General features: G+C 36.0%; 4 protein-coding genes across 4 annotated transcripts; 3 read left to right on the top strand and 1 right to left on the bottom strand.

The window, feature by feature from the left end:
• Positions 1–8,810: 8,810 nt before the first annotated feature.
• LOC100815040 (DEAD-box ATP-dependent RNA helicase 3, chloroplastic) lies at positions 8,811–14,674 on the top strand. The gene is made up of 10 exons (XM_003555118.5): positions 8,811–9,284; positions 9,365–9,498; positions 9,713–10,127; positions 11,066–11,164; positions 11,685–11,909; positions 12,408–12,785; positions 13,298–13,441; positions 13,571–13,666; positions 13,829–14,094; positions 14,228–14,674. Exons 1-10 carry the CDS (start codon positions 8,922–8,924, stop codon positions 14,316–14,318), a joined length of 2,211 nt encoding a protein of 736 aa, XP_003555166.1. The 5' UTR covers positions 8,811–8,921; the 3' UTR covers positions 14,319–14,674.
• Positions 14,675–15,391: 717 nt separating this feature from the next.
• LOC100789181 (pentatricopeptide repeat-containing protein At4g38150) lies at positions 15,392–16,778 on the bottom strand. The gene has a single exon (XM_003555715.5). It carries the CDS (start codon positions 16,494–16,496, stop codon positions 15,627–15,629), a length of 870 nt encoding a protein of 289 aa, XP_003555763.1. The 5' UTR covers positions 16,497–16,778; the 3' UTR covers positions 15,392–15,626.
• A 407-nt stretch (positions 16,779–17,185) lies between these two features.
• Positions 17,186–18,756, top strand: LOC100814506 (CENP-B homolog protein 2-like). Its single transcript, XM_014772668.1, is given in 2 exon segments — positions 17,186–18,713; positions 18,716–18,756. Coding segments are annotated over 2 exon segments (1,563 nt in total). The 5' UTR covers positions 17,186–17,191.
• Positions 18,757–22,616: 3,860 nt separating this feature from the next.
• LOC102666816 (protein MAINTENANCE OF MERISTEMS-like) lies at positions 22,617–24,549 on the top strand. The gene is made up of 6 exons (XM_041013547.1): positions 22,617–22,925; positions 23,046–23,705; positions 23,808–23,972; positions 24,054–24,204; positions 24,289–24,425; positions 24,508–24,549. The coding sequence occupies exons 1-6, from the start codon at positions 22,617–22,619 to the stop codon at positions 24,547–24,549; spliced, it is 1,464 nt and encodes a 487-aa protein (XP_040869481.1).
• Positions 24,550–25,222: the final 673 nt, after the last annotated feature.

The following is a 25,222-nucleotide window of genomic DNA, read 5'->3' as shown; positions in this document are numbered from 1 at the left end:
TGGAGCCACAAATGATCCTAAAAAGTTTTCACAGGCCATGAGTTATAAGGAATTAAATTTGTGGTACAATGTTGTGAAAGATGAAATGGATTCTATGGCATCTAACCAAGTATGGGATCTCGTTGAGTTGCCTAATGGTGTAAAACCCATTGGATGTAGATGGGTCTTTAAAATAAAAACTTGCAAGGCAACATTGAGAGACATAAGGCAAGACTTGTTGCCAAAGGGTTCACTCAAAGAGAAGGAATCAACTATACATAGACATTTTCTCTTGTATCTAAGAAAAATTATTTCTGAGTAATTATGGCATTAGTAACTCATTTTGACTTTGAGTTACATCAAATGTATGTGAAAAAAACATTCCTTAATGGTCATCTAGAGGAAAAGGTTTAAATGAAATAACCTGAAGGATTCTACTCTAGTGATATGAGCACTTAGTCTGCAAACTTAATAAATCCATCTATATATTGAAACAAGCCTCCCGCCAATGGTATCTAAAATGCCATGAGGTTATCACTTCATTCAGTTTTGAAGAGAACATCATGGATCAATGTATATACTAGAAGGTCAGTGGGACTAAGATTTGTTTTTTTGTGTTATACGTGGATGATATTTTGCTTACAACTAATGATAAGAATTTTTTATATGAGGTGAAACAATTTCTCTCGAAGAACTTTGATATGCAGGATATGGGAGAGGCATCTTGTGTCATTGGCATTAAGATCCATCAGGAAAGGTCTCGAGGTATTTTAGGTTTGTCTCAAGAACCTATATTAACAAAGTTTTAGAGAGATTTAACATGAAAGATTATTCACCAAGTGCAGCTCCCATTGTGAAGGGTGACAAACTCAATTTGAGTTAGTGATCGAAAAATAATTTTTAGCTGGAACACATGAAGAATATTCCATATGCTTCAGTTGTTGGAAGCCTTATGTATGCTCAGGTTTGCACCAGACCTGACATTGCATATGTTGTTGGAGTTTTGGGAAGATATCAGAGTAATCCAGGCATTGACCACTGGAAAGCTACAAAGAAAGTGGTGAGATATCTTTAAGGAACAAAGGATTAAATGCTCATGTACAGACAAACTGATTGTCTAAAGGTGATTGGCTACTCAGATTCGGACTATACTGCCTATGTTGATTCATGAAAATCAATATCTGGTTATACTTTTATGCTAGCTAGTGGAACTGTATCTTGGAGAAGTGCCAAGCAAACCTTGGCTGCTACTTACACTATGGAGGCTGAGTTCATTTCTTGTTTTGAGGCTACCTCGCATAGTGTATGGTTGAAGAGTTTCGTGTTTGGACTTATAGTTGTGGACTTTATTTCTAGGCCATTGAAGTTGTATTGTGACAACTCTGCTACGATATTCATGGCTAAGAACAACAAAAGTGGAAGTCGAAGTAAGCATAACGACATCAAGTACTTAGTCATAAGAGAATGTGTTAAAGAAAAGCAAGTGGTCTTTGAACATATTAGCACTAAGTTGATGATTGTCGATCCTTTGACTAAAGGCATGCCACCAAAGAATTTTAAGGATCATGTATTATGAATGTGACTTGGTTACATGATGTGATTTCATTGTAGTACAATTGTTATTTTTGAAACTCTTATTTAGTTTGATGTTTTCTCATATGGTTTTGTGTACACATTCATTTAATTATAGAAATATCATTAAGTTTAGATCTCAAATAAATATATGGTTTGTTCATAAAGTTGAGAGCTGGCATTTAGAGACATGATATTTTGTGGTACATGGAAGATAATACTTGCTATTAGAGGACCTATCGCCATGACTCATATATTTTGTTTCTTGATATGACTAATGTTGGGTTAAATGGACCAAGTGGGAGAATGTTGGAATTTTTCAATTTTTCTGTTCCTATTTTCCCAGACTATTTTTTGTTGCGATTTTGATGGGAAGTGGGTTTCTGAACATGGTCCATTTTTTGTACACATTCAACCCATTTGTGCAACGTTCAACAACAACCTATGATCTTAAAAATAATACTCACGTTCTATTGAGCTTTGTGATAGACAAAGCTCTATAAATAGGATCGGGTGCTCTCAGTTTTGATCACCAAACCCACTTCTCTCTTCAGATAAAACACACTATCGAGTTTGAGTGTAAGGGTCTGGAAAGCTAAAACTGTGAAGGCTGAAGAAGGTTGATAGCAATGGTTGGAGATAGGTACCTCTGAAAAATTATTTTTTTCTTCTCTACTTCCATTGTTTGGTCTAAATGTGTTGCTTATGGTTCAGATTGGTATGCTTAAAATTTTTACAAAAACTTCAATGTTATCAACAAACATTAGCTTGCCAAAAGAGAGACTTGAAGCTTCAATGTCGCTTCCACAGACCTTATCAAATTCTGAAACGCATAGTTTTCGTCGCCTATGAGTTGGAATTATTGGCCACCGCTTGGATTCATCCCATCTTTCATGTAGGATTGCTTTGTCACTATAAGGGACTCGTTCCACTAGCCCCTTCATTTTTTCCACCATTGCTGCTACCTGAGGAAGAATGTGATGTGTTGCCTCAACCTCCACTGCTCTTCAACTCTTCCAATTTCCATCCTGATATTGGTACGTCAACTTTGTCACTATGCATCACCCAACTAGCCAACGCATACTCTTGCATGATTTCCCTTCAATGGACACAAGTGAACCTCTATTCCGTCCAATTAACCCTGTTTCCTTTTAGGATAAAGACACTTTGAGGAGATTATTGATAGGCCCATACTTCAAGTGAAGCCCAATATGGAAGAAAGGCCGAAAAGAAATCTGAAGACACTAGCTCACCTCAAGGATTTCCAACATTAACTTTTGATTTTCCTTCTTAGTTGTTGACTGTAGTTGGATACAATTGTTATTCCTTTTGATGTATGATACGTGTAGGGTGATATTTTATTGCCTCTATCTTATATAGTCGTTTAAGGGAACTTTTAATAAAATGAGAAAATTTTCATAGAATTTAGCATTAGCATAGAGTAGCCTTTAGCAATAAAGTAGCCCTAGCCGTCACTCTTAATAGACTCCGTATCTATTATGTTTTCTTTTCTCTCTATATTTTTCTTCCATTTTCTCTCCTACCAAACGGATCATTAATGCTTTGTTTATTTTTCGTTAACCATCGTGTTTATTTACATTTTAATCTCTTTAAATGGGATGTACTATATTTTATTTAATTTCACATTTTAAATACTATGACATTTAAAAAAGAGTTAAATTTTGATATATGGTGAATAACAAGAGTTGTATACAATCTATCAAGAAAATTTATTGGTAGACATAGATTTTAAAATTATTATACAATTTAATAAATTTACTATATGTGATAATATGTTATTGAATGATCATATAAAATAATTTTATATTGTAAATACACTTTAATTAAATTCTTAAAATGATTAATAACTCGTAATTTAAAAAAATATAATACTCAATGAGAAAAGTAAACAAAAAACTAATAGAAAATATATGTAAAATCATTTGAATATAAGTAAAATTAGAACTTTTTAAGTCTATTTAAGAGTAATGAGAATTTATGATTTACTTTCTCAAATAGACTATACACAATACCTTTTAGCATGCACGACCTTGATAGTATCATTTATGATGTAACATTGTTATTTTTTTATTATATGATTAAGAGATTTTAATTAAATTATAAAAATAAATTTATTTTGTTATTGAAAAATATAAATAAAGTGGATTGTGTTTTATGTTGTTTGCAAGAGATTCATAGTTGTATGAGACTTTGGTGGTTTGGGTTAGGCTTTAGTCTGGAGAGTTCATTATCCTTACCTTTTTTTCCTTCTTTTGACACTCTCATTTTCTCTCAAAGGAACCTAGTGCTCTCCTTTCCTCTTTCTCTCAAAGATTTCTTTTCTTTCATGTTCTCTTCCACTTCAAAGAGCTCTATCAAGGATCAGACTTGTTTTCCTTTCAAAAGGACATGGTTATTTCCCCCGTTTTTGAGCATGTGATCCATTGTTGGATGATGAGTTCTTTTTCTTTCCTTCTTTCCTCTTCTATTAGTTGACCCATAATGGGTGGTTGTGCAAACTCTCATTTGTGTTGGTTTTGGATTTTGTTTTCGTGGGTTTGGTGAGGTGGTGTTGTTGAGCTCAAGGCTTTTCCTTTCTCTCCTCTTCTAAAAAACCTAAGCTTCGGGATCCATAAGTAAGGGAAGCTTAACCTTGCTTTTGAATCCTACAATTGTGTAAATGCTTGTTTATGACTTGTGAATTGTATGGAAAGTGTATTTTTTTAATCAAACTTTATGTTTTGGGATGTTTAAGGATTATTTGGGAACCAATAATCACGTTAGAACAAACTGTTCTAGCTAAAATAACAAACTATAGAATCACCTTTAAGTTTAAGTGAGAATTCTCTAACATAAAAGAGTTGTGGCTTAAGCAAAAAAATTCTAGGTTAAGCGAGTTGCGACTTAACCGATTATTTTTCTTGCTTAAGAGAGATGTGGCTTAAGTGAGAAAAAATCTAGCTTAAGCGAGCAAAGTACCAAAGGGTGAGTGTAGGCTCTCACTTAAGTGAATGGACCCTTGACTTAAGCGAAAAATGGCACAGAGATTGAATAAACCTATATTTTGACTTCACTTAAGCAAATGGGTACTCTCACTTAAGCGAGAAAAGCTTTATAGGGGTGATGAGTGATAACATATGAGTAGCTCCTAGTTTAAGTGAGTTCTTATAGACGAAAGCATTGCATTTGCGTTTGATGGATCAGTCAATAGCAGACATACGCTAATTATGTGAAGCATTAAAGATTGAGTTAATGCTTTGATTTCTTGATCCTTTGTGCAAAGAATGTTTGAACATCCTTCATAGGATCTGTCAAAATGAAGAAAGTAAAAGAATATTAATGTTTAAACTCTCCACCTAAAATAAAATAAAATAAAAACACAAAAAGCAGAAAACTTTATTTTATTTTTTTTCAAACTATTCAATAAGACTTCATCAAAAAGTAATCATTGTCTCACAATGGCCTTCAAACTGTGTCTATTGCTTCATCTGGTCGTAGGTGTCCATTGAAGCATTAAATGCGAGTCCACTCCTACTTGATAAAGCACTTTGTTTATATTCTTTGAGCAACACTTATTCTACTATAAGCATTGATCAAATCAACTTTTAATTAGAGCATATATGCACAACAGTCATGTGTCGTGAATATTCTTTTACTTACTTCACTTCAACAGGTCCTAGAAAGGTTGTTTGAATATTCTCTACACAAAGGATCAAGAAATTAGAGCATTAACTAAATCTTTAATGCTTCACATAACTAGTGTATCTCTACTATTGTCTGATCTATCAAATGCAAATACAATGATTTTGTCTGTTATCATGTAAATGATCAAACCTATATTTATCATGTAGCGATGACAGATCGTTACACACAATACCTTTTAGCGTGCATGATAAATGCTTGGCTGAGAAATACACTTGGGCTCCCACGTTTTTTTAATGAACATGACAATAAACCCATATTTATTATTATAAATAAAACAATTGATATTTGAATTTAGTGGGAAAGTGCACCTATTTTTAATATTAACTTATAGAAGACAAATACACAAGTTAGGAGCTAGTACTGTGTCATCACCCATATAAAGCTTTGCTCTTTGAAAATAACTTTGTTCTTTGAAAAGCTTACAAAAAAAATTATTTCACAATTCAATCCCCTTTCTTGTATTTTTGCATTTACAGTTTGGTATTAGAGCTTGATCTCTAAGGGGTTGAACACCTAACAGTGACTAGAGGAAAAGATCTTAATGGCAAACCATGATAGTCGGTTCATCGCAGAGGGAGCCTCCCTTACAAGTTCCATAACCTTCCTTGGAGATTATTATCCATACTAGAAACATCATATAAGGATGTATATCAAATCCACACAATACTAGTTATGGAACATCATCATGTATGGAGATATCCCCATCACCAGACCTAAAGCAGAATGGACCCAAGATGATTTTAACGCTTTGTAATTGAATTCCAAAGCCTTATATACTCGGACTTGTGCATTCACAAAGAATGAATTCAACAAAATTTGTAGGCTCAAAACAACCAAAGAGATATGGAATTCACTTTGTGTCATTTATGAAGGAACAAATACCAAACCCATATATACTTTGACTTGTGCATTGACAAAGAATGAATACAACAAAATTTGAAGGTTGAAAACAACTAAAGAGATATGGGATTCACTTTGTGTCATTTATGAAGGAACAAAGGATGTCCAACTCATAAAAACTTCTACTCTAAAATACACCATGAGAGATCCTCCATGAAAAAAAGGAGAAACCATTAATGAGATGTTTGGAAGATTCCAGGTTCTCCTAAATGATATAGAAGCTCTTGGAAATGTGTACTCAAAGGCTCAAGTTAATCTAAAGATTCTAGACAACCTTCTCAAGGTGTAGGAACCTAAGATAATTATCATTTAGAGGCAAGGAATATGAAAACCTTGTTTGGGTGAGTGTTTAGGAATCATTTGCGTTAACAAGGTTCATATGAAAAATAGAGATCAACTACCTCATAAAGATTTCGCTGCCCTTAAATCTAGAGAAAGAATCTCCAATAAAGAGGAAAATAAGAGCCCTACCAAAGCCCTCAAAGTCAGAATAATTGAGTCTGAAGCATCGGATGATAGCTCAATTAAATCCATAGACGATGAGGTGACTCTCATGTCCAAAAATTTTAAGTAGATGCTGAAAAAGAAAGGAAGATACGAGCACCCCCACAAAAAAAAAACGACACCACATTAAAAAAGAAGCACAAAGAGGAAAGTAATGAGATCATTTGCTTTGAATGCAGAAAGTCGGGACACATGACGGCTTAATGTCCCAGGCTCAACAAAAACAAGTACTATGGTGGTAAGAAGAACAAAAGATTGATCGTCACATGGGACAATTCAAACAGTATGTGAAGCAACAACAACTCAGACAAGAAATAGACCAACATTTGTCTGATGGTGTTGCAACCTACCCTTTGGCGGGAGGGCGAGGCGAAATGTCAAAGGTGCGTCTTCCAAAAGGGAAAACGCGTGGGAGTCTCCACCAACATTTTTCAAGAAAAATGTTAGAAAAACCAAAAAGAGGTCTGTGAATTTTGAAAAGAAGGGTTCGGGAGTTGTTTACGGATGGGGAAGGTATTAACACCCCACGCGCCCATCACAAGGGGCGACAACCTTTAATCGAATGTGCATAACGTGACTTCAAAAATTATTTATTTTCCTTTTTTTGTATTTTTTATTTTTTTTGGGGTCGACAAGGGTGTTGCCCTTGCTCCTACGTATCCTCAGGTGCGATGAGGAATTCAGACCTACGTAGTTCTTTAAGTCTGAAAGTTTGTGTGTTAAATTGATTTTATGTTTTTGAAATATTGATTTTAATTGCAAACAAAAAGTCGTTTAAGGCATTGGACCTTGAAACTATGTTTTAAATTTTGAAAAGCGGAGAGAATCGTTAAGGCGTTGGACCTTGAAACGATCTTTTAAATTTAAAAAGCGGAGAGAATCGTTAAGGCGTTGGACCTGGAAATGATCTCAAGTGATATTTGATAAAAAAGAAAATAGTTATGAGTTGGTTTTATCTTGGTTTTGTTTATTAACTTTCAATCTCTTTAAAGACAACTTTACAACACTAGTGATCGGTTAAGATTGAACTTTACAAAGAAAAATGAGATCGTCGATGATAGATGAAGAAGATGGATGTGCACATAATAACAAGGGGGACCCTTAAGGGTACATAGATCACATTCAATCATCAAAGATAAAACTAACCAACGGTCGCACGAAGAACACAGAACAAGAAAACGATGTAGGGAATAATCGCGGTCGCGATTCGGTAGCGCCTCGACTTCGTTTCCTCTTCTTTCTCTCTTGTCTCAATTCCCTCAATTCCTGAACCTTGGACCCTCCCCTCAGCCTCCCTAGCACGCCTATTTATAGGAAAATGGGCAGTTGGGGCAATGGTAGCTCGCCCAAGCGAGTTGATGCTTACTCCTGAAGTAACTGGCTCTCCCAAGTGAGTTGGTTCCTTCATCCTAAAGTAATTTGGGGGTCCAGGCGAGCCATAGGCTAGCTTAGGCGAGCTAGGGTCCAGAAAATTCAATGAAAAGACCATTTTGTCCCTCTTTTTGGTATTTTTCGCATTCTTGGTCGAAACACTAAATGGTTCCTTGCTTTATATTGTAACTAGCGTTCAACACCATAAGTCAACTAGTAAGGATCAAAAGATCAACGAACGATAATACCCGGACGAAATTAGGGTATGACAGATGACAGATAAATGATAAAGTTGAGATAAAAACTTATTCTGAATCCAATGACTATTTTAATTCATTGTTTGATGATGAAGATAAAATATATTATGATGTTCTTCATCAAAATTGTCATATAGTTTCTTTACATTAAGATCTAGCTTTCCTTAGTTGTGACAATTGTGTTGGGCTTCCCTTCTACTGCGAACACCTTACCTTTCTATGGAATTGCAGTTTTTCGTCACATTATTCCTTTGTTATCATTGCCACCAGAATGAAGATGGCAGTTGCCAGAGACATAGTTAGGAAATTCTGATGGGGAGGATCAAAGATAAAGTTGTGCACTATAAATTAATCTAAGTCCTTTATTATCTGGTACATGCTGGAGTATTAATTACAGATTACAAGATCATTAGTAAAATTTATTAAAAATAGATTTATAAATGTTTTAGCCATTAAAATTGTATTGCAGACAGGACCCCGAAAAGATCCGAGTTGAAATTCAAGTATCTTGCACACATTCACTGACACAATGACACGCAGCACAGAAGGGAGGTTAAAAGGCTTTACGTTCAGAGGCAGAAAGGTGCGTGCGTGGCCTTATCCCCTCGCCGCTTCTACTTTCATTTCCTCCCAATGGCTTCCACCGTAGGTATCTCTTCTTCCATCTCCATATGCAAAAACCCCTCTTTTCAACTCCTCAGAAGACCAACCGCCACAACCACCTCTGTTTTCTTCAACACCCTTCCCCGTAACCGTAACGCCACACTCTCTTCCCTTCCTTCCGCCATTGCCACCCCCACCTCATCCATTCTCACAGAACAACCCTTCAAGGGTTTAACTTTAGACGACGCTAGTAATAGCAACCAATTTGGCTATGACTACGAACCTGACACCAATGTGAGCGACCACGAACTCGACATTTCCAAGTTGGGTTTACCTTCGCCCCTCGTTCACTCCCTACAACAACGTGGGATCACCAGTCTTTTCCCCATTCAGGTATCTTTACTCTTATTTTATTTTTCATTTTTCATTTTCAACTTCCACAAATGTAAATACTTTTTCTTTTGGGTGATTAGAGAGCTGTGTTAGTGCCTGCACTAGAAGGTAAAGATATCATTGCTCGTGCAAAGACCGGAACTGGCAAGACATTAGCATTCGGAATTCCAATTCTTAAGGGCCTCACTGATGATGATGAACAAAGTTCTCACAGGTCCACATTGTTTCATATTTATGTACATTAATCTTAGTATTGTAGGAGATATAAGGTTCGTTGGGTGGTTATTAAAGAAAGGAAGGAGGAAAAGGTCGCGGGTTCAATCCTTCCTTCCCACCAACAAAAACTAACCATTAACATTTGCCAATAAAAAAAAAACCTTCGTATTGTTTGCTTCATATATTGATTTGTTTATTTTTAATTATTGAAGGAGGTCTGGGAGGCTTCCTAAAGCATTGGTCCTTGCACCTACCAGGGAGTTAGCAAAGCAAGTCGAGAAAGAGATACAAGAATCTGCACCTTATCTCAAAACAGTTTGTGTTTATGGTGGTGTTTCTTATGTAACCCAGCAGGGTGCGCTTTCCCACGGTGTTGATGTGGTGGTTGGAACGCCGGGTAGGATAATTGACCTGGTGAATGGAAACAGCCTTAAACTGAGTGAGGTTCAGTATTTGGTGCTTGATGAAGCTGATCGGATGCTTGCTGTTGGGTTTGAGGAGGATGTGGAGGTCATTTTAGATAAGGTCCCAGCTCAGCGCCAGACCATGCTTTTTTCTGCGACCATGCCTGGTTGGGTGAAGAAACTGTCAAGAAAGTATTTGAATAACCCTTTGACGATTGATTTGGTAAATTCTTTTGTTACATTTTTGGTTTGGCTTCTATTCCCTCTGAATGTGCAGAGTATTGTTGACTAAGTACTTGACTGCTTATGGAATGAAAGTGTAGATTAGAGTATGATAATTGTGTTAGCAATATTCTCATTGTCTAGCACGAGGCAAATTTAGTGGGTAACATGCTCATCTTACACTTCCTATCAGTAAGAAGTGGTGCTGTGGTTTAAAACAGGTTCTGTGTGATATAATGGATTGTGACCAAAAGAGGCTATAAAACAGTGTCTGCTTTGGTAGTGAGTGAGGATGCTTTTAGAAAAAGGAGTTGAAATATTGTTCAAAGAGAAGACATGCATTGTATTCACAAGTATTATTCTCATTTATTTGATATTTAGTTATTTACAATTTGCATTCCAATTTTTGTGTTGACTATAAAGTTTTGTAGGTGTAGGTGTAGCTACCCCTGCTATTTGATGCTTATTGATGTAAAACACTAAAACTCACCTGGATGACTGGAATTACTTGAAAATAAAGGCTCTTGTGTTGACTGCATGTCTTAGCATAATCATTATTCCTTAGCTTGTTACTGACTTATTACTTGGCATTTTTTTTGTGGTGAAAAACTAATCATAAGTCATAGCTACACTGAGTTATAAATAATCTAGTTAACATCATTAATGCAAGTCTTCTTCATAACCCTTTTTCATTTGTTTGGAAGCATCTTGTTGTTTGTTTGGTATAATGGATTTGGAGAGAAAAGAAGGGAAAGCATGAATGAATTTCCACTAAAACTGTCCCTTATTCTCATTTTCTTCTGATTATTTCTAGCAAACAGATTCAATTGTGCTTACTAATAATGTTGAAGTTATTGTAGAATGAAATTAAATCATTTTATGATGTATTTTAATCCCAGGAAATTGGTTATGATGTTTTTTCCTTTTCTTCTAAACAAGGTTGGTGAACAAGAAGAGAAGCTTGCTGAAGGGATCAAACTTTATGCTTTATCAGCGACTGCCTCTTCAAAACGGACAGTTCTTTCTGATCTTATAACTGTAAGTTTGCAGTTATGTTTTTACAATCTTAGCTCGATATTTGGTAATTTCTATAGTTTGTATTTTTCTGGAATCTGATTCTGAGGATGTTTTTAGTAGGTAATAGGTATGAGGAATTATATTAATGTTGTTATTATATGTGGTAATAAAAAATATCCATTAAAACAATAATACAATAAAAATGTATCATTTTTTTTAGATGATTGAAGGAAGCAGGTTACTGTTTAAAGAAACTCTACCTTTAATTAGTCATGCATACTGAGCAAGCAAGTTATTTATCTTTATTCTCATATTGAGATGTAACACGTGGAATACTCAAGACACAAACTTATGGCTGTGAAAATTGAGACTCCTGTTGCTGTTGCAAATTTAATGTGTATATATATATATATATATATATATGTATGTATGTATAGTTAGTTAGTAAGTTAGTTTTATGTTTGCAAATTACTTTTAAGTTACTCTTGTAGATAAGGGTGGACAGTTCAATTATTTCACTGAATTTTATTATGCCGTTTAGGTTTATGCAAAGGGTGGGAAGACTATTGTTTTTACGCAGACAAAAAAGGATGCTGATGAAGTATCAATGGCATTAACAAGTAGTATAGCTTCCGAAGCACTGCATGGTGATATATCTCAGCATCAGAGAGAGAGAACATTGAATGGTTTTCGGCAAGGGAAATTCACAGTGCTTGTTGCCACTGATGTTGCAGCTCGTGGACTTGATATTCCCAATGTTGATTTGGTAAGTTAAAAAATGATGATTTCCGGTCAACATATAAACATTCCTTTTCCAGTTTTGATTTTATAAGAATTTTCTTGAAATTCTAGCATTTTATTTTTATTGTTCGTGTTATATTTAATGTCAACTGAGTCTGAACTTGAAGTAATCAACTCAATCACTTGGATTATCGTAATTTGGATATTAGGATTTTTTATTGAAGATCTAGAAGTTTGAGTCTTGAGATATCTTATCCCTATGTTGGATTAGGACTTTATTGCCTACTTGGGATTAGGATTTTTCAATTCTTAAGTTTGGGTTGCCTTTAATAATTTTGATTAGTTTTTTTTATATAAGGAGAAATTTCCACTACTTTTGACTCATTTCAATTCTGTTTTTCGCCAGAAGTTTAAGATCTATATTTGAATCATAAGGTTTTTATGCTTTGGTCAAATACAAATACTGAATTTCTGTCTGTTCAACATATTGAGAAGCTTGTTGGTGTTACATTGATTTCTTCAGGTTATACATTATGAACTTCCCAATGATGCTGAGACTTTTGTACATCGTTCTGGTCGTACTGGGCGTGCAGGAAAAGAGGGTACTGCCATTCTGATGTACACCAGTAGCCAGAGGAGAACAGTTAGATCCCTTGAGCGTGATGTAGGCTGCAAATTTGAATTTGTTAGTCCACCAGCTATGGAAGAGATCTTGGAGTCATCTGCTGAGCAAGTTGTTGCTACACTTAATAGAGTTCATCCTGAGTCTGTTGATTTTTTCATTGCAACTGCACAAAAACTGGTTGAAGAACAAGGTGCAAGGGCCCTTGCAGCTGCTCTAGCACAGATGAGTGGATTCTCTCAACCTCCTTCATGCCGGTCTCTTATCAATCATGAACAGGTATCAGAGAAGCTTATACTTTCAAATTAAGTTATCAAGTTTTGAAATTTTTTAAAGGATTTATTGGTTCCCCATATTCCTTCCGGATGATACTATACATAATGGTTTATATCTCAATTAGAAGTATGTAAAGGATGTGCCATCTGCATCTAGTAGAAAATCTGTTCAGCACAATAAAAATCTAAATATTGCCCTGGCAGAATAGCAATTGCAATATAATTATTAAATTATATAAATTCACTCAACTCTATTAGGTGTTTTCCAAACTCAAAACCAGATAACTTGGTATGTTTGGTTTTGATATTTTATGTTTGCTACTCGGTTAATATTTTGAAAAGCTAGTAGTTATTAGTTTTTAAGTTGAAATTACTCTAAATTTTTTTGACAAGGTTGCTTCTAAATTAATTAGTTTTTATTTATTTATTTCTCTCATAGCTCATAGTTGATCTTATACATAAATGCTGTTTTTGCACGTGCTATCTTGTTAGCTCATTAAAACCCTGGTGTTGTAGGGATGGACTACATTGCAACTGACTCGAGATCCAGATACTTCTGCAAGATATTTTTCTGCAAGATCTGTCACTGGGTTTCTTTCAGATGTTTATTCTCCAGCTGCTGATGAAGTTGGAAAAATACATTTAATTGCAGATGAGAGGGTTTGTAACTTTGTAGCTGAGTATTATTATTTATTTCTGTTGTGCTAGATTCTTGTCAGGAACTTCAGTATTATTAAGATAATCACCACACTGTTCAATTTATTCCAATGTTGGTACTGCCTGTATCAGGTTCAAGGAGCTGTTTTTGATCTTCCAGAGGAAATAGCTAAAGAGTTACTCACTAAGGATCTGCCATCTGGAAACACTATTTCCAAAATCACTAAGGTAAATTACAAAGTTTTGGTAATGCTCTTGTTTTCTAATTCTTTATCATTTGTGTGTCTGCCTTTTTTATCCCCCTACTAAAATACCAACCATATTTTGGTATCAGTTTATTGGATTAATAATTTGACAAATGTGAATTCACATTTTAATTTGCATCGGCAGTTACCTCCTTTGCAAGATGATGAACCTGCAAGTGATTTCTATGGGAAGTTTTCTGACAGAGATCGAAGTAACCGAAGAGGTTCTAGGGATCAGAGAGGTTTTAGAAGTTCACGAGGATGGGAAGGAGGCCAAGACTCTGATGATGAGTTTGGACAAGGTGGTAGAAGTTTCAGATCTGGCAACAAGTTTCGAATGGGTAAAAGCAGCGGGGATGACTGGCTAATTGGAGGCAGTAGTAGATCAAGCAGGTTTTCATCATCCAACAGGTTATAGACTTATAGTAACTGTTTTACTTATGTTTGTTAAGTTTTTCCTGTCCAAGATATAATAAGGTTCATCTATGTAATGTAATATTTAGGTGTATGTAATAACTTAACCATGTCTGAATGTGCATTGCAGAAGCGGCGGGCATGGAGGGGCCTGCTTTAATTGTGGAAAACCTGGCCATCGGGCATCAGATTGTACCACCAAAAAACGAGTCTTTTTCTAGTTTTGACATTGTCCGCTTTGGCACCACCTAGTCCAAGAATTGAGCTCCCACTGGTGATGCCCTAATGTGTTCAAGAAATTGAAAGATGCTACCCCGAAAGAATTACAGAATCGATGCTACGTTACATATCTCTTGTTTTTATAGTATTCTATAGAGGTCTCCCCCTTCTGTCTTAGGATTTTGTTTTTCTTTACCCTTGTTGTAATTTTTTTATTTATCATTTACATTGCGGATTCAAGATAGTATTTTTTTTTTTGCAAGAACAGTAACTATACGATGCTGTTTTGTCAGCTTAACAATCATGTTTCTTTACCCTGTATGTTTTATGAAAATGGCAGAATAGGCTAATAGCCTTATATGTGCTTCCATTTGCATCAAAGGTGTCAAAAGGGGCCAGTCCGACTCACATGATTGGTCTAGTACGGGTTGAGACTTAAACAGGATGAATTGGTCCAGCTTACTTTTAAATGAGTCATGTTTTTTCCAGTCCGGCCCTAAACCCACCGTGGATTGGTGGATTGGCTCACCAAATTTTTTATAATAAAAATCCTAAATAATAAAATTTTAAAAATGACGAGGAAGTCACCAACTAGTGAGTACGGAGCAGCGCGCACAAGAGCCAAGAGGGTCGTTAGTCGTGCGAGCACAAGCCAAGAGCGTGAGTTGCTGTGGTGCAGCAGTGGTGAACCAAGGATGACTGTGCTCGTTTGTTGGATTAGGGGATTTATGATTTTGAGAAATGATGGATGGGGGTATTATTATTATTATTATTATATTTTTTTAAATGTAAGTGGGTTAAGTGGGTCAATTCGATTTAAACTCACCTAGCACACAGATTGAGAGAGTCGGGTTCATTTTCTACTATTGAAAGTTTTGTTTTTTTTTTGCCTAGTCTGACCCAAACCCATGGTGAGCTAGGTTGGCTCACCGGATTTGAATTCAGTTTGACACTCCTAATTTGCACATGATATTACAATAATGCAAATTAGTCATTAGTCATAATTTTCCTTATTTTGATATCAGTGCCTAGCATTACTAATTCACCATCCCCATTCATACCAAACTGAAATATGTAACAAACAAATACCATGCATATAAAACCGAAGACAACAAAATGCTCATGTCAATCTAATTCCAAACCATCTCTGTTAGTGCTTGTTTGATTTGCAATTGGAAATGTTGCAGTGCATGTTGCAATGCAAATACAATGGATAAAAGTAAAATGAAAGCAAAAACAAGGATCTTGATTTGTTGGCGAAATTATGTATGCCTCACCTAATTTTACAACCGATGACGAGTGAGTTTTCACTACTTACCAAAAAGAACGTCGATAACATTTCTAAAGACAGGCCCTCTTTTACTGGCTAGAACCTCCCTCACAGCCTTCTCGTCAGGAACAAACCCCTTACCCTTCATCTGCTCCAACAAGCGTGCAGCCTCATCAAGCTTCTCCTCCCTCACCAACCCCTCAAACACACAAGCATAAGTCTGCACATTAGGTTTCATTCCCTTATCCATCATCTCCAAAACGTACTTACTAGCTTCCTTCACAAACTTAACATCAGCAGCAGCAGCAAGACCCTTGATAAGAACCGCATAGGTGTAAGCATTGGGAGAGACCCCAGAAGCCAACATGCGCATGTAAACCTTGAGAGCCTCTTTTGGCTGAGCGGCGTTGGCGTAGGCCTCGAGGACGGCGGTGTGGGCCACCACGTCGGGCATGTGGCCCTTGTCCTTGATCTGGGCGAAGAGCTCCAGGGCTTCGTGGGTGAGACCCTCTTTGGACAATGCGTCGAACATCTTGACTGCGTGGCTGAATAAGCCGTCGCCGGTTCTCATGTTGTGGAATATCTGTTGCAGGTCCTTTGGGTCCGAGGAGGGATCTTCTACTGCGGGCTTCTTGCTGAAGGGATCGTAAGGGGGTGGCACTGCCTTCTTGCTCGTGCCGTTTTCTTTGTTGTCTTCGTCGTCTGTGTCGGAGAGGGAGAAGTTGACCTTGGTGTCCACGGGCTTCTTGGTGGAACTGAAGTGCCGATGAATCGCGTTGGAGTTTGAAACGTTGAGAGAAATGGGTGCGGAAAATGGGTGGCTGCGGAATAAGCTCTTATTAGAGTTGGAGGTGAAAATTAAAGCGCTACGACGTATTGCTGCAACTGTGCCTCTGCCAAACAAAGCCATTCTCTTCTATTCTATTCTCAGAGACTTGTGCAAGAAAAAAGTCTCACTCGATCACTCACTTTACTCGTGTTGGAAAGCCTTCTAGAATATTTGGACGGCGAATTGGCTTGCATAACGTAACTCTTCAAATACAGCAGCTTTTATACCAAAATATATAAAAAAAGTAAGATTTAATTACTCATGTGGTCTGTAGTTTTCCTTCTTAATTTTTATAGTTTTAAAATGATTTTTTTTTTAATTTTTATAATTTATATTTTAATTTTATTTTAGTTTTTGTACTTTAATTTTTTTGTAGTTCATATAATTTGAAAGTGGTTTTTTTATTCCTATACTTTATACAGTTAAAACTCTATAAATTAATAATGTCAGGATAGAAGAAATTTATTAATTTAGAGAATTATTAATTTATCGATAAATTAATAATTATTAATTTAAAGAGTTTTTAAGTAATTATACTGTACATACCAAACAAAAAAACAAATTAATCTATGCCTCTTAGAATTACGTTGCCGCGAACCTTGGGACTCAACGTAAATTAGTAACTATTGTGTTCATATGCATTGAAAATCAATAATGACTTTTGAAGTACAGTAAATGTAAACAAGAGAAACAAATGTGTTCACTATATTCTTAAGCAAGTTTGACATATATAAATTACATGAATGTGTTAGAGTATTCAAATCATATCTCACAAGATGACTTCTCATCTAAAAGGTGTTGCAAAATCAACTATGTCAGATCAAATACGTAAGAAGTTGTGCGAGTACAAGAAAGATAATCCTGCAAGCACACAAAAAGACTTGCAGAGATGGCTTGAGGGAAAATTTGAGTTGAAAGTTAGTCAAGGAACAATATCAAACACACTTAAGCGGTCAGATGACTATCTCTCTGCTGAAATAGAAAAGGGAAGAGCAGAGATCAAAAGACACAAACCAGCAAAATATCCTGACATGGAGAAGGTTGTTTATGAGTGGTTTTTCCAGCATCAAGAACGTGTGAATATCACAGGAGAATTAATTTTGCAGAAGGCAAGAGATACAATGAAACTCGTGTACCCTCATGATGATTCAGATTTTAACTTCTCTATAGGATGGCTTGGGAAATTCAAGCACCGACATGGCATAAAGTCATTTCGTCGTTTTGGCGAGAGTGGGTATCTTGATGTACAAGACATGGAGCAGAAATTGGTATCGATTCGGGAGAAAATTGATCAGTTCCCTATGAAAGATGTTTTCAATATGGATGAAACTGGGTTGTTTTATAGGTTACAAGCTGATCATTCACTGGCAACAAAACAACTTGAAGGAAGAAAACAAGATAAAGAAAGGTTGACGGTACTTATTTGTTGCAATGAAGATGGCTCTGAAAAAATCCCTCTATGGATTATTGGGAAATATGCAAAGCCTCGTTGCTTCAAGAATGTCAACATGAATAGCTTGGATTGTCAGTATCGAGCTAACAAAAAAGCATGGATGACTAGTGTGCTTTTTGATGAATATGTTCATTCATTTGACCAAATGATGCATGGTAGAAAAGTTCTACTTGTGGTGGATAATTGTCCAACACATCCAAGAAATATTGAAGGGCTAAGAAACGTTGAGTTGTTATTCTTGCCACCCAAGATGACATCAAAGATTCAACCTTGCGATGCTGGGATAATAAGAGCTTTCAAGATGCATTACCGCAGAAGGTTTTACCGCAAAATATTGGAAGGTTATGAGGTGGGACAATCTGATCCAGGGAAGATAAATGTCCTTGATGCTATCAATTTGGCAATCCCAGCTTGGACGATAGACGTTCAAAAAGAAACAATAATGAATTCCTTTCGACACTGTAAAATTCGTTCAGCTAGTGACGTTGCAAGAAATTTGGATGAATTCACTTTTGATGAAGAAACTCAAGACCTCGAGACTATGATCAATCAATGTGGCTATCGTAATAAGATGGATATCGACAATCTAATGAACTACCCAGGTGAAAATGAAGCATGTTCGGAGGTTCAGAGTTTAGAAGATATTGTGGGTACTATCATTGAGAACAATGCAGAGGATGATGGCGAAGATGATACGGAGTCTTTGGAGCCTGTTACGCGAAAGGAAGCACTTATGGCATCGAACACTCTTCACAACTTTATGATACAATACAAAAATACAACACCTGAGCTATTGGATGCAATAAGAAAAGTTAGAGATGAGCTCCAAATAGACTTGAATTTTAAAGAAAACAGACAACTATTGAATCATATTTCAATAGAGTGTAATTATTTTTTTTTAGTTTCTATGAATTATTAATTTATGATTTTCTTGGGACCGAAAATTATAAACGAAAAATTATTATCTTATTATTTTATCGAGTTTTTCAATTTTTTACATTGGCCCAAGTCGGGACCGGACAAATTTATTATTTTAGAGAGTTTATTAATTTACCAAGTATTAATTTAAAGAGTTTCTACTGTATTTTAATTCTCTTTTAGTCCTTACCATAAAAAGTAATATTATCAATTACAATTAACTATAAAAATATTAACAAGTAATTCGTAACTAATTTATCACAAGATCATTTGTAATAAAAAAAATTGATAATTTATAAGTAATTTGTATTTTGTAGTAAAAAATAAAAGGTAATTAAAATATAGATTATATGGACTAAAAAGATCAATTTCAAACTATAGGGACTAAAAGAAAATTAAAATATAAATTATAAGGACTAAAAAGATCACTTTTAAACTATAGGGACTAAAAGATAATTAAAATATAAACTATAGGGACTAAAAAATCACTTTTAAACTATAGGGACTAAAATGTAGAAATTGTAAAATTATAAGGAGCAAATGAATAATTTAACCAAAAAGTAAATTTGGCATACTTCTCTTTTCTCTAGTTTTGAAAAGAATACACATGTCTCTTATGAAGTTCAAGGAAATTACATATGTCTCCTAAGGTTTAAGAAAATTAAACATGTCTTTCTTTTATTTTTAAAACATACACAAATTCTCTAAATATCATTTAAGCATTTGATAATAGCAAGTCATGTGTGCTGACAACTTTGATTAAAAAAAGGCTAACAAATGATGTAAAAAAATTGAAAAATCTAATACTTCCTACAATAACATACATATAGGTTCGGATACACCGGAACCTAGCTTCAAACAAAAAAAAAATAACAAATTTAAATTTTGCGAGTATGAAAAATAGAAAAAAAAAATTACATTGACGGATTTCGATCATTTTCATATTTATAAGGACGGAAAATATATTTTATCCTTTTTTAATTAAAATTGTCAATGCACGTGATTTATTATTATCAAATGTTTAGACGACATTTAGGGGGTTTGTATAGATTTTAAAAATACACAACAAGTGTAATTTTCTTAAACCTTACGAGATACATGTAGGATTTTGCAAGAGGAGGAAACACGTGTGTAATTTTCTTAAACCTCATGGGAGAAAAATATAATTCATTAAAATAAAAATAGTATAATTTTTTTTCTTTTAACCAAAATAATATATTCCGAATAATTTATCATACGAGTGTGGTAAAAAATATCGTGTCATCGTAAAAAATTTGTACAAAACTAAGTTACAATTCTCCCACTTTTTTATAAATAAAAAACCAAATCATTGGAAATACAAAATACAAGAATTGCAATAGAAAAAATTTAACCAAAACATTTATATATTTAACTGTCATCCTGAAATTATTAGTTTGCAGAACATTATGTCCAAAAAAAAATATGATCAGTCCAACGAGACAACTTAAACTCAACTTGTCCATTGACCCGTCGAATATGCGAGTTATGTACGTTGATGAATTTATGAGTGCTGCTAGGTGCACCCAGCAATTGTTGGGAAAAGACCTTTTAGCCCCTCAGCATTTTTTTAAAAAAAAATAACTCTCGCCTCTCTCTCTCCCGCGCCGCATGCTTCTTCTTCCTCGAACCTTTGTGCTTCTTCATTCTTCTGCATTTTCAGCGTCTTCTTCATTCTTGTCGTGATTGTTGTCGTGAACCTCCTCGGACCTCCCAAGTGAACTTCGCGTTTCGCCTCCCAAGCCATTGCTGCCATTGTCGCCATTCTTCTGCTTCTTCTTCGCGTGTCGTGGTGCTTCTTCTTCGCGTTTCTGCTTCGTCTTCGCCGTCCACCGTCGAGGGAGCTTCGTGACCGTCCATAGTCGAGGTAAGCGCCGTGAACCTTTTTTTTTCCACCATTGTTGCCAGCGATGGCGGAAACCGCTATCGGGAAGCTGTTGTGCTTTTTACGGATCATGTGATCCGTAAACTACTAAAAAATAGTTTACGGATCAGGTGATCCGTAAAAGTCACAGCTTCATTTTAATTAGGAATTTTGGTGTTTTTATTTACATATCCATGTGAAAAATTGCCTGTTTCTGTTCATTCAAGGTTAATTTAATTCCCTCAACTATTTAGGAGTTTTTAATTTAGGTCCCTAAACTAAAAAAATAGTAATTGTGTCGTTGATCTTGTAAAATATTTGTAATTGAGCTCTTAAAATTTTTAAAGCCACCACAAATTGTCATTTTCTGACAATTTCATGCTATTATAAGGCTTCAAAATAGAAAAACCATAGATATGCTTTTTTTATAGTTCAATTAGTTGAGAAGTCTTGTGCCTCAAGCTCATGAGGACATGAACAAGTTTATGACCTTTGTCACTTGAGAGCCAAATAAAAACCATACAATAGCAGCATGAATTAATATTTTAAAAGGCTTTATTTGATAAAATATTATGGTATTCAATCAATATTTTTAAATAATATAAATAAATCTTGTGATATTCAATCATCACTATCATAATTTTGTAGGAATGTAACAAAATTTGGTGGTATTCTAAAAAAATCTTCGATAGATAAATGTCACTTAGAATGAATTTCGATAGATTTCTCATGACATTTTACTATAATATATAATGTCACACCTATCTAGCAATTTCACCCAAACTGTTGAGACTTTTCTAAACTCTCATTCTTTCTTTTTTTAGTGGATAGTTAAACTTTTCTTTATCCCATCACATATAATTCCTTCTCTCTTATTGAAGGTTGTCCTGACATTGATATACTTAGTCATCTTTTCTTTCAATTCTACATAGCTTCTCTATGATAGGCTAAAAGATCTTTCTACTTTTTCTCTTTTTTTGCTTTTATCAATTTGTTTAGATAAGGAATCTTCATCTTCAATATCACTAGTTAATTAACAAAGACCATACTTTTGAATATGTTGTTCAAATCCAAGAGGAAGAAGGAGTAGATGTTAATGTATGAAGTGCTAGCATAACTTTGAGAAAGGGATTTTTCTTTTTTATTGGGATAATCTATGAGAAGTTGTCTTCTGTTTTGAATGTTGATCGGTCATTCTTTATCTAGTTGCTCCAAAAATTATAGGTTGAACCAAATGAATAAGCATAAAGCTTGACAAGTCCACATAAGTGAGACTTCTATTTGCCAAAAGATGAGGAGTATTAATTGTTAACATTGTCTGAAAATAGTGCTCATCAACATAACATTTGTGTGGTTTGCAGAATTCTTTGAGCTTAGGATAGTAAGTATTGTCTTCAACTATCCTAAGAGCTAGTTCTCGGTTAATTTCAAACCACTGGGAGCCTTTTCACCAGTCACTCATGTTGATTTCAAATTATTTTGTTTGGTATTAGAAGCATATTCCCCCAATGAGTGAGAAAAGTGTACAAAACATATTTAATAGCATGAACAAACAATTTATAAAGACTAAGGATAAGATCATGAACAAAGCATGAGCCAGAAACCCAAGGATCAAGAGGGAATAAAGGATCGTCAAGAAACAATATGGAGTTGCTTCCATTTCAAGAAGATTGATTTCTTCTTTCTTTGGCTTTGTTCATCTAATATCAATAATATTAGGATCCATAATCAATTTCCATTCAATCATATAGTGTACTTAATAAAAACTAACCCGATAAAAGCCTAACATGTGTAGCCTTTCTTGACATGCCTTTCTTGACATACATGTCCTACAATCAATGAAAGCCTGACAGCTTGCGCGACTTTCAGTCAATGAAATTTGCGTTAGACCAATGAAATTTAAGTGAATGAAATCGGTGATTGAATTTGCGTCACTCATTTGCAGATCATGGTTAGGACTAGAGGATTAGGTCGTGCCTTAGGTCAGGTTACTGGCAGAGGTGTGGGCAGAGGAGATCGTGATGATTCTGATGATGCTTCGCAGCGTCGACGGCCTACTGCATCCGCACGGAGGCAACGAGTCGCTGTGACTGTGGCGCACGATGAGTCAGTCATCCCTGCGCCAGATGTTCAGGATGACCCGATGGAGGCACCAGCTGCTGTAGAGGACATTGTGGTAGACATTCCTACGGACACAGGCGCAAAAGCTGTTGAGGATGAGCATGAGGGATTTCCGGGTGGTCTGAGTGACCCATCCGTGTTGACCCTGTATACTATTTATTTTTAGTTACTTGTAAATTATACTTTATGATTGAAATTAGTTTTCCTTTAAATGATGATTTTAACAAATTTTGCGTTCCTTTATACTTCAATTCAGGAGCATCTTGAATTGAAGCTATCCTCTCATGGGAGGAAGGTCCACAGTTTAGGCAGGCCTGTCCCTACCATTGAGGGACTTGTTGCTGGTACAGGACTAAGTCCTCTGATCGCGTGTTCGGTAGACACCGGCGATCGGGGACTTTTGTCCGCGTTTGTGGAGTGGTGGCAACGGGAGACGTCTAGTTTCCATCTCTCGGTGGGAGAGCTCACCATCACGTTGGACGACGTCTCCTCGCTTCTCCATCTTCCCGTGATTGGCGAATTACACGCTTTTGAGCCCTTGCACGTGGACGATGCGGTTCAGATGTTGTTGGACTTATTGATGGTCTCTCCAGAGTCTGCTAGGGCTGAGACAGCCCAGTGTCGCGGACCGTACGTACGCCTGCAATGGGTACGTGATATATATGAGCGTCGATGCCAGGCAGGTCATTGGACAGTTGCGGCTCGCACATATCTTCTTCACCTTCTGGGTTGCACTCTGTTTGCTAACAAGAGTGCAACCAATGTCCATGTTGTCTACTTGGAGGCCTTTCGTGACCTCAGTATGACGGAGAGGTACGCTTGGGGAGTGGCTGCTTTGGTGCATATGTACGACCAGCTGAACGATGCATCTATGAGCCACAGTCGACAGCTTGGCGGTTACATCACACTGCTGCAGGTAACAAATATGTTTTTATTCGTTCAGCCTCAACAATGTTCAACTTTAAATTTTGTTACACTTTCATTATTAATGTTTATAATTTTGATGTTACATCTGTAGTGCTGGATTTACGAGCACTTTCCGTTGGTCGCGAACTCCATTGCTGATCAGAAGTACGACGAGGATTCTCCGCTTGCGTGTAGGTGGATTGCGACCAAGAAGACCGTGAAGAGCATTCGTACGCCGGCATACAGGGAACGCCTGGACCGACTCCGGATTCCGGATGTCTGTTGGATCCCTTATGGGGAGCACCGGGAGGTCCGGGACTTCCACGTCAGATCATGCTATTCTGGTCTCTTGCGCTAGGGGCCTGTTGCTGTTTATTACCGACCGGAGAGGGTCGTGCGGCAGTTTGGCTACACGCAGACCATTCCTACTCCTCCTGTCGATTCATGGGTCTTGTATGATGATATACACGACAGGTGGATGCACTACGAGAATCATATCGTTCCAACAGGTGAGGTGTGCGTTGTGCCAGGCTAGTGTTCCAGTGACTACATGGACTAGTTCTTCCGCATCTCCCATCCTTTTATGACACCAGGCCACGCATTAGATCCTCTGCCTCATGGTCACGCCCCACAGCCCCGAGTCGTCCCTCAGGCCCCGCAGACGGATATCCCTCACGTGCCGGAGCCAGGAGCATCGTCGACATCTGCGGAGGAGCCTAGACATGCAGTGGTAAGTAATACTAATAATTTACGTCATTTACCTCAATATTTGCATAATAATTTATGTAATCAGTTTATTTTGTATGTAACAGGAAGTTTGTGATGACATTGCTGAGAGGTTGGAGCGCCTCTGAGTCTAGGGGTGGTCACGCCTGGCTCATCGACACATGAGGTGATCGAAGAATGCCTCAGGCTGGCCAGGAGTGTGACACAGGACCATCTAGTATATGTTAGGTCTAGACGCAGGCGGTGCACGGATCAGGCGTAGTTTATGTACATATTTTATATTGATATTCCATGTATATACATATATTGTACATGAACTCATTTCATGAGTATTGTTGGTTTTATTTATTTTCATTAGTAATGTTAGTTTTATTTATTTCCATTGATTGTGTATTCCATTTGTGTTTATATACACGCGTGTTATTAAAATGGTCTAGTTAACTTAGTTATAGTATATGTAAATTATTATAAATGGTCTAGTTAACTTAGTTTACCAACTAATAAAAAATAATTTGAAATATAACTTTAAATATAATTGAAATAAAGAAGTTGAAAATGGTGTAAAAAAAATTAAACAAAAAATGGACATCATTCGTTATCTAAGATCCTTATTTTATATAACGTACTAATGTTTTTAAATTCTCTTATAATTACTATTTTTCCACTTATACTAATGATCATGTAAAAAAATGTATTATAAAGTAGTTAGTATTTTAATTTTTAATATAATACTAATTATTTTTTTATATTCTTTATAATATTAATGATATGATTAATTATTAAAAAAAATTAATGATGATA

The sequence above is a fragment of the Glycine max genome, chromosome 20, assembly GCF_000004515.6.
Source record: "Glycine max cultivar Williams 82 chromosome 20, Glycine_max_v4.0, whole genome shotgun sequence".
In the NCBI taxonomy this organism is placed as follows: Eukaryota; Viridiplantae; Streptophyta; class Magnoliopsida; order Fabales; family Fabaceae; genus Glycine; species Glycine max.
The sequence above is the reverse complement of the archived record's forward strand: the minus strand, read 5'-3'. Positions and strand labels throughout refer to the sequence as shown.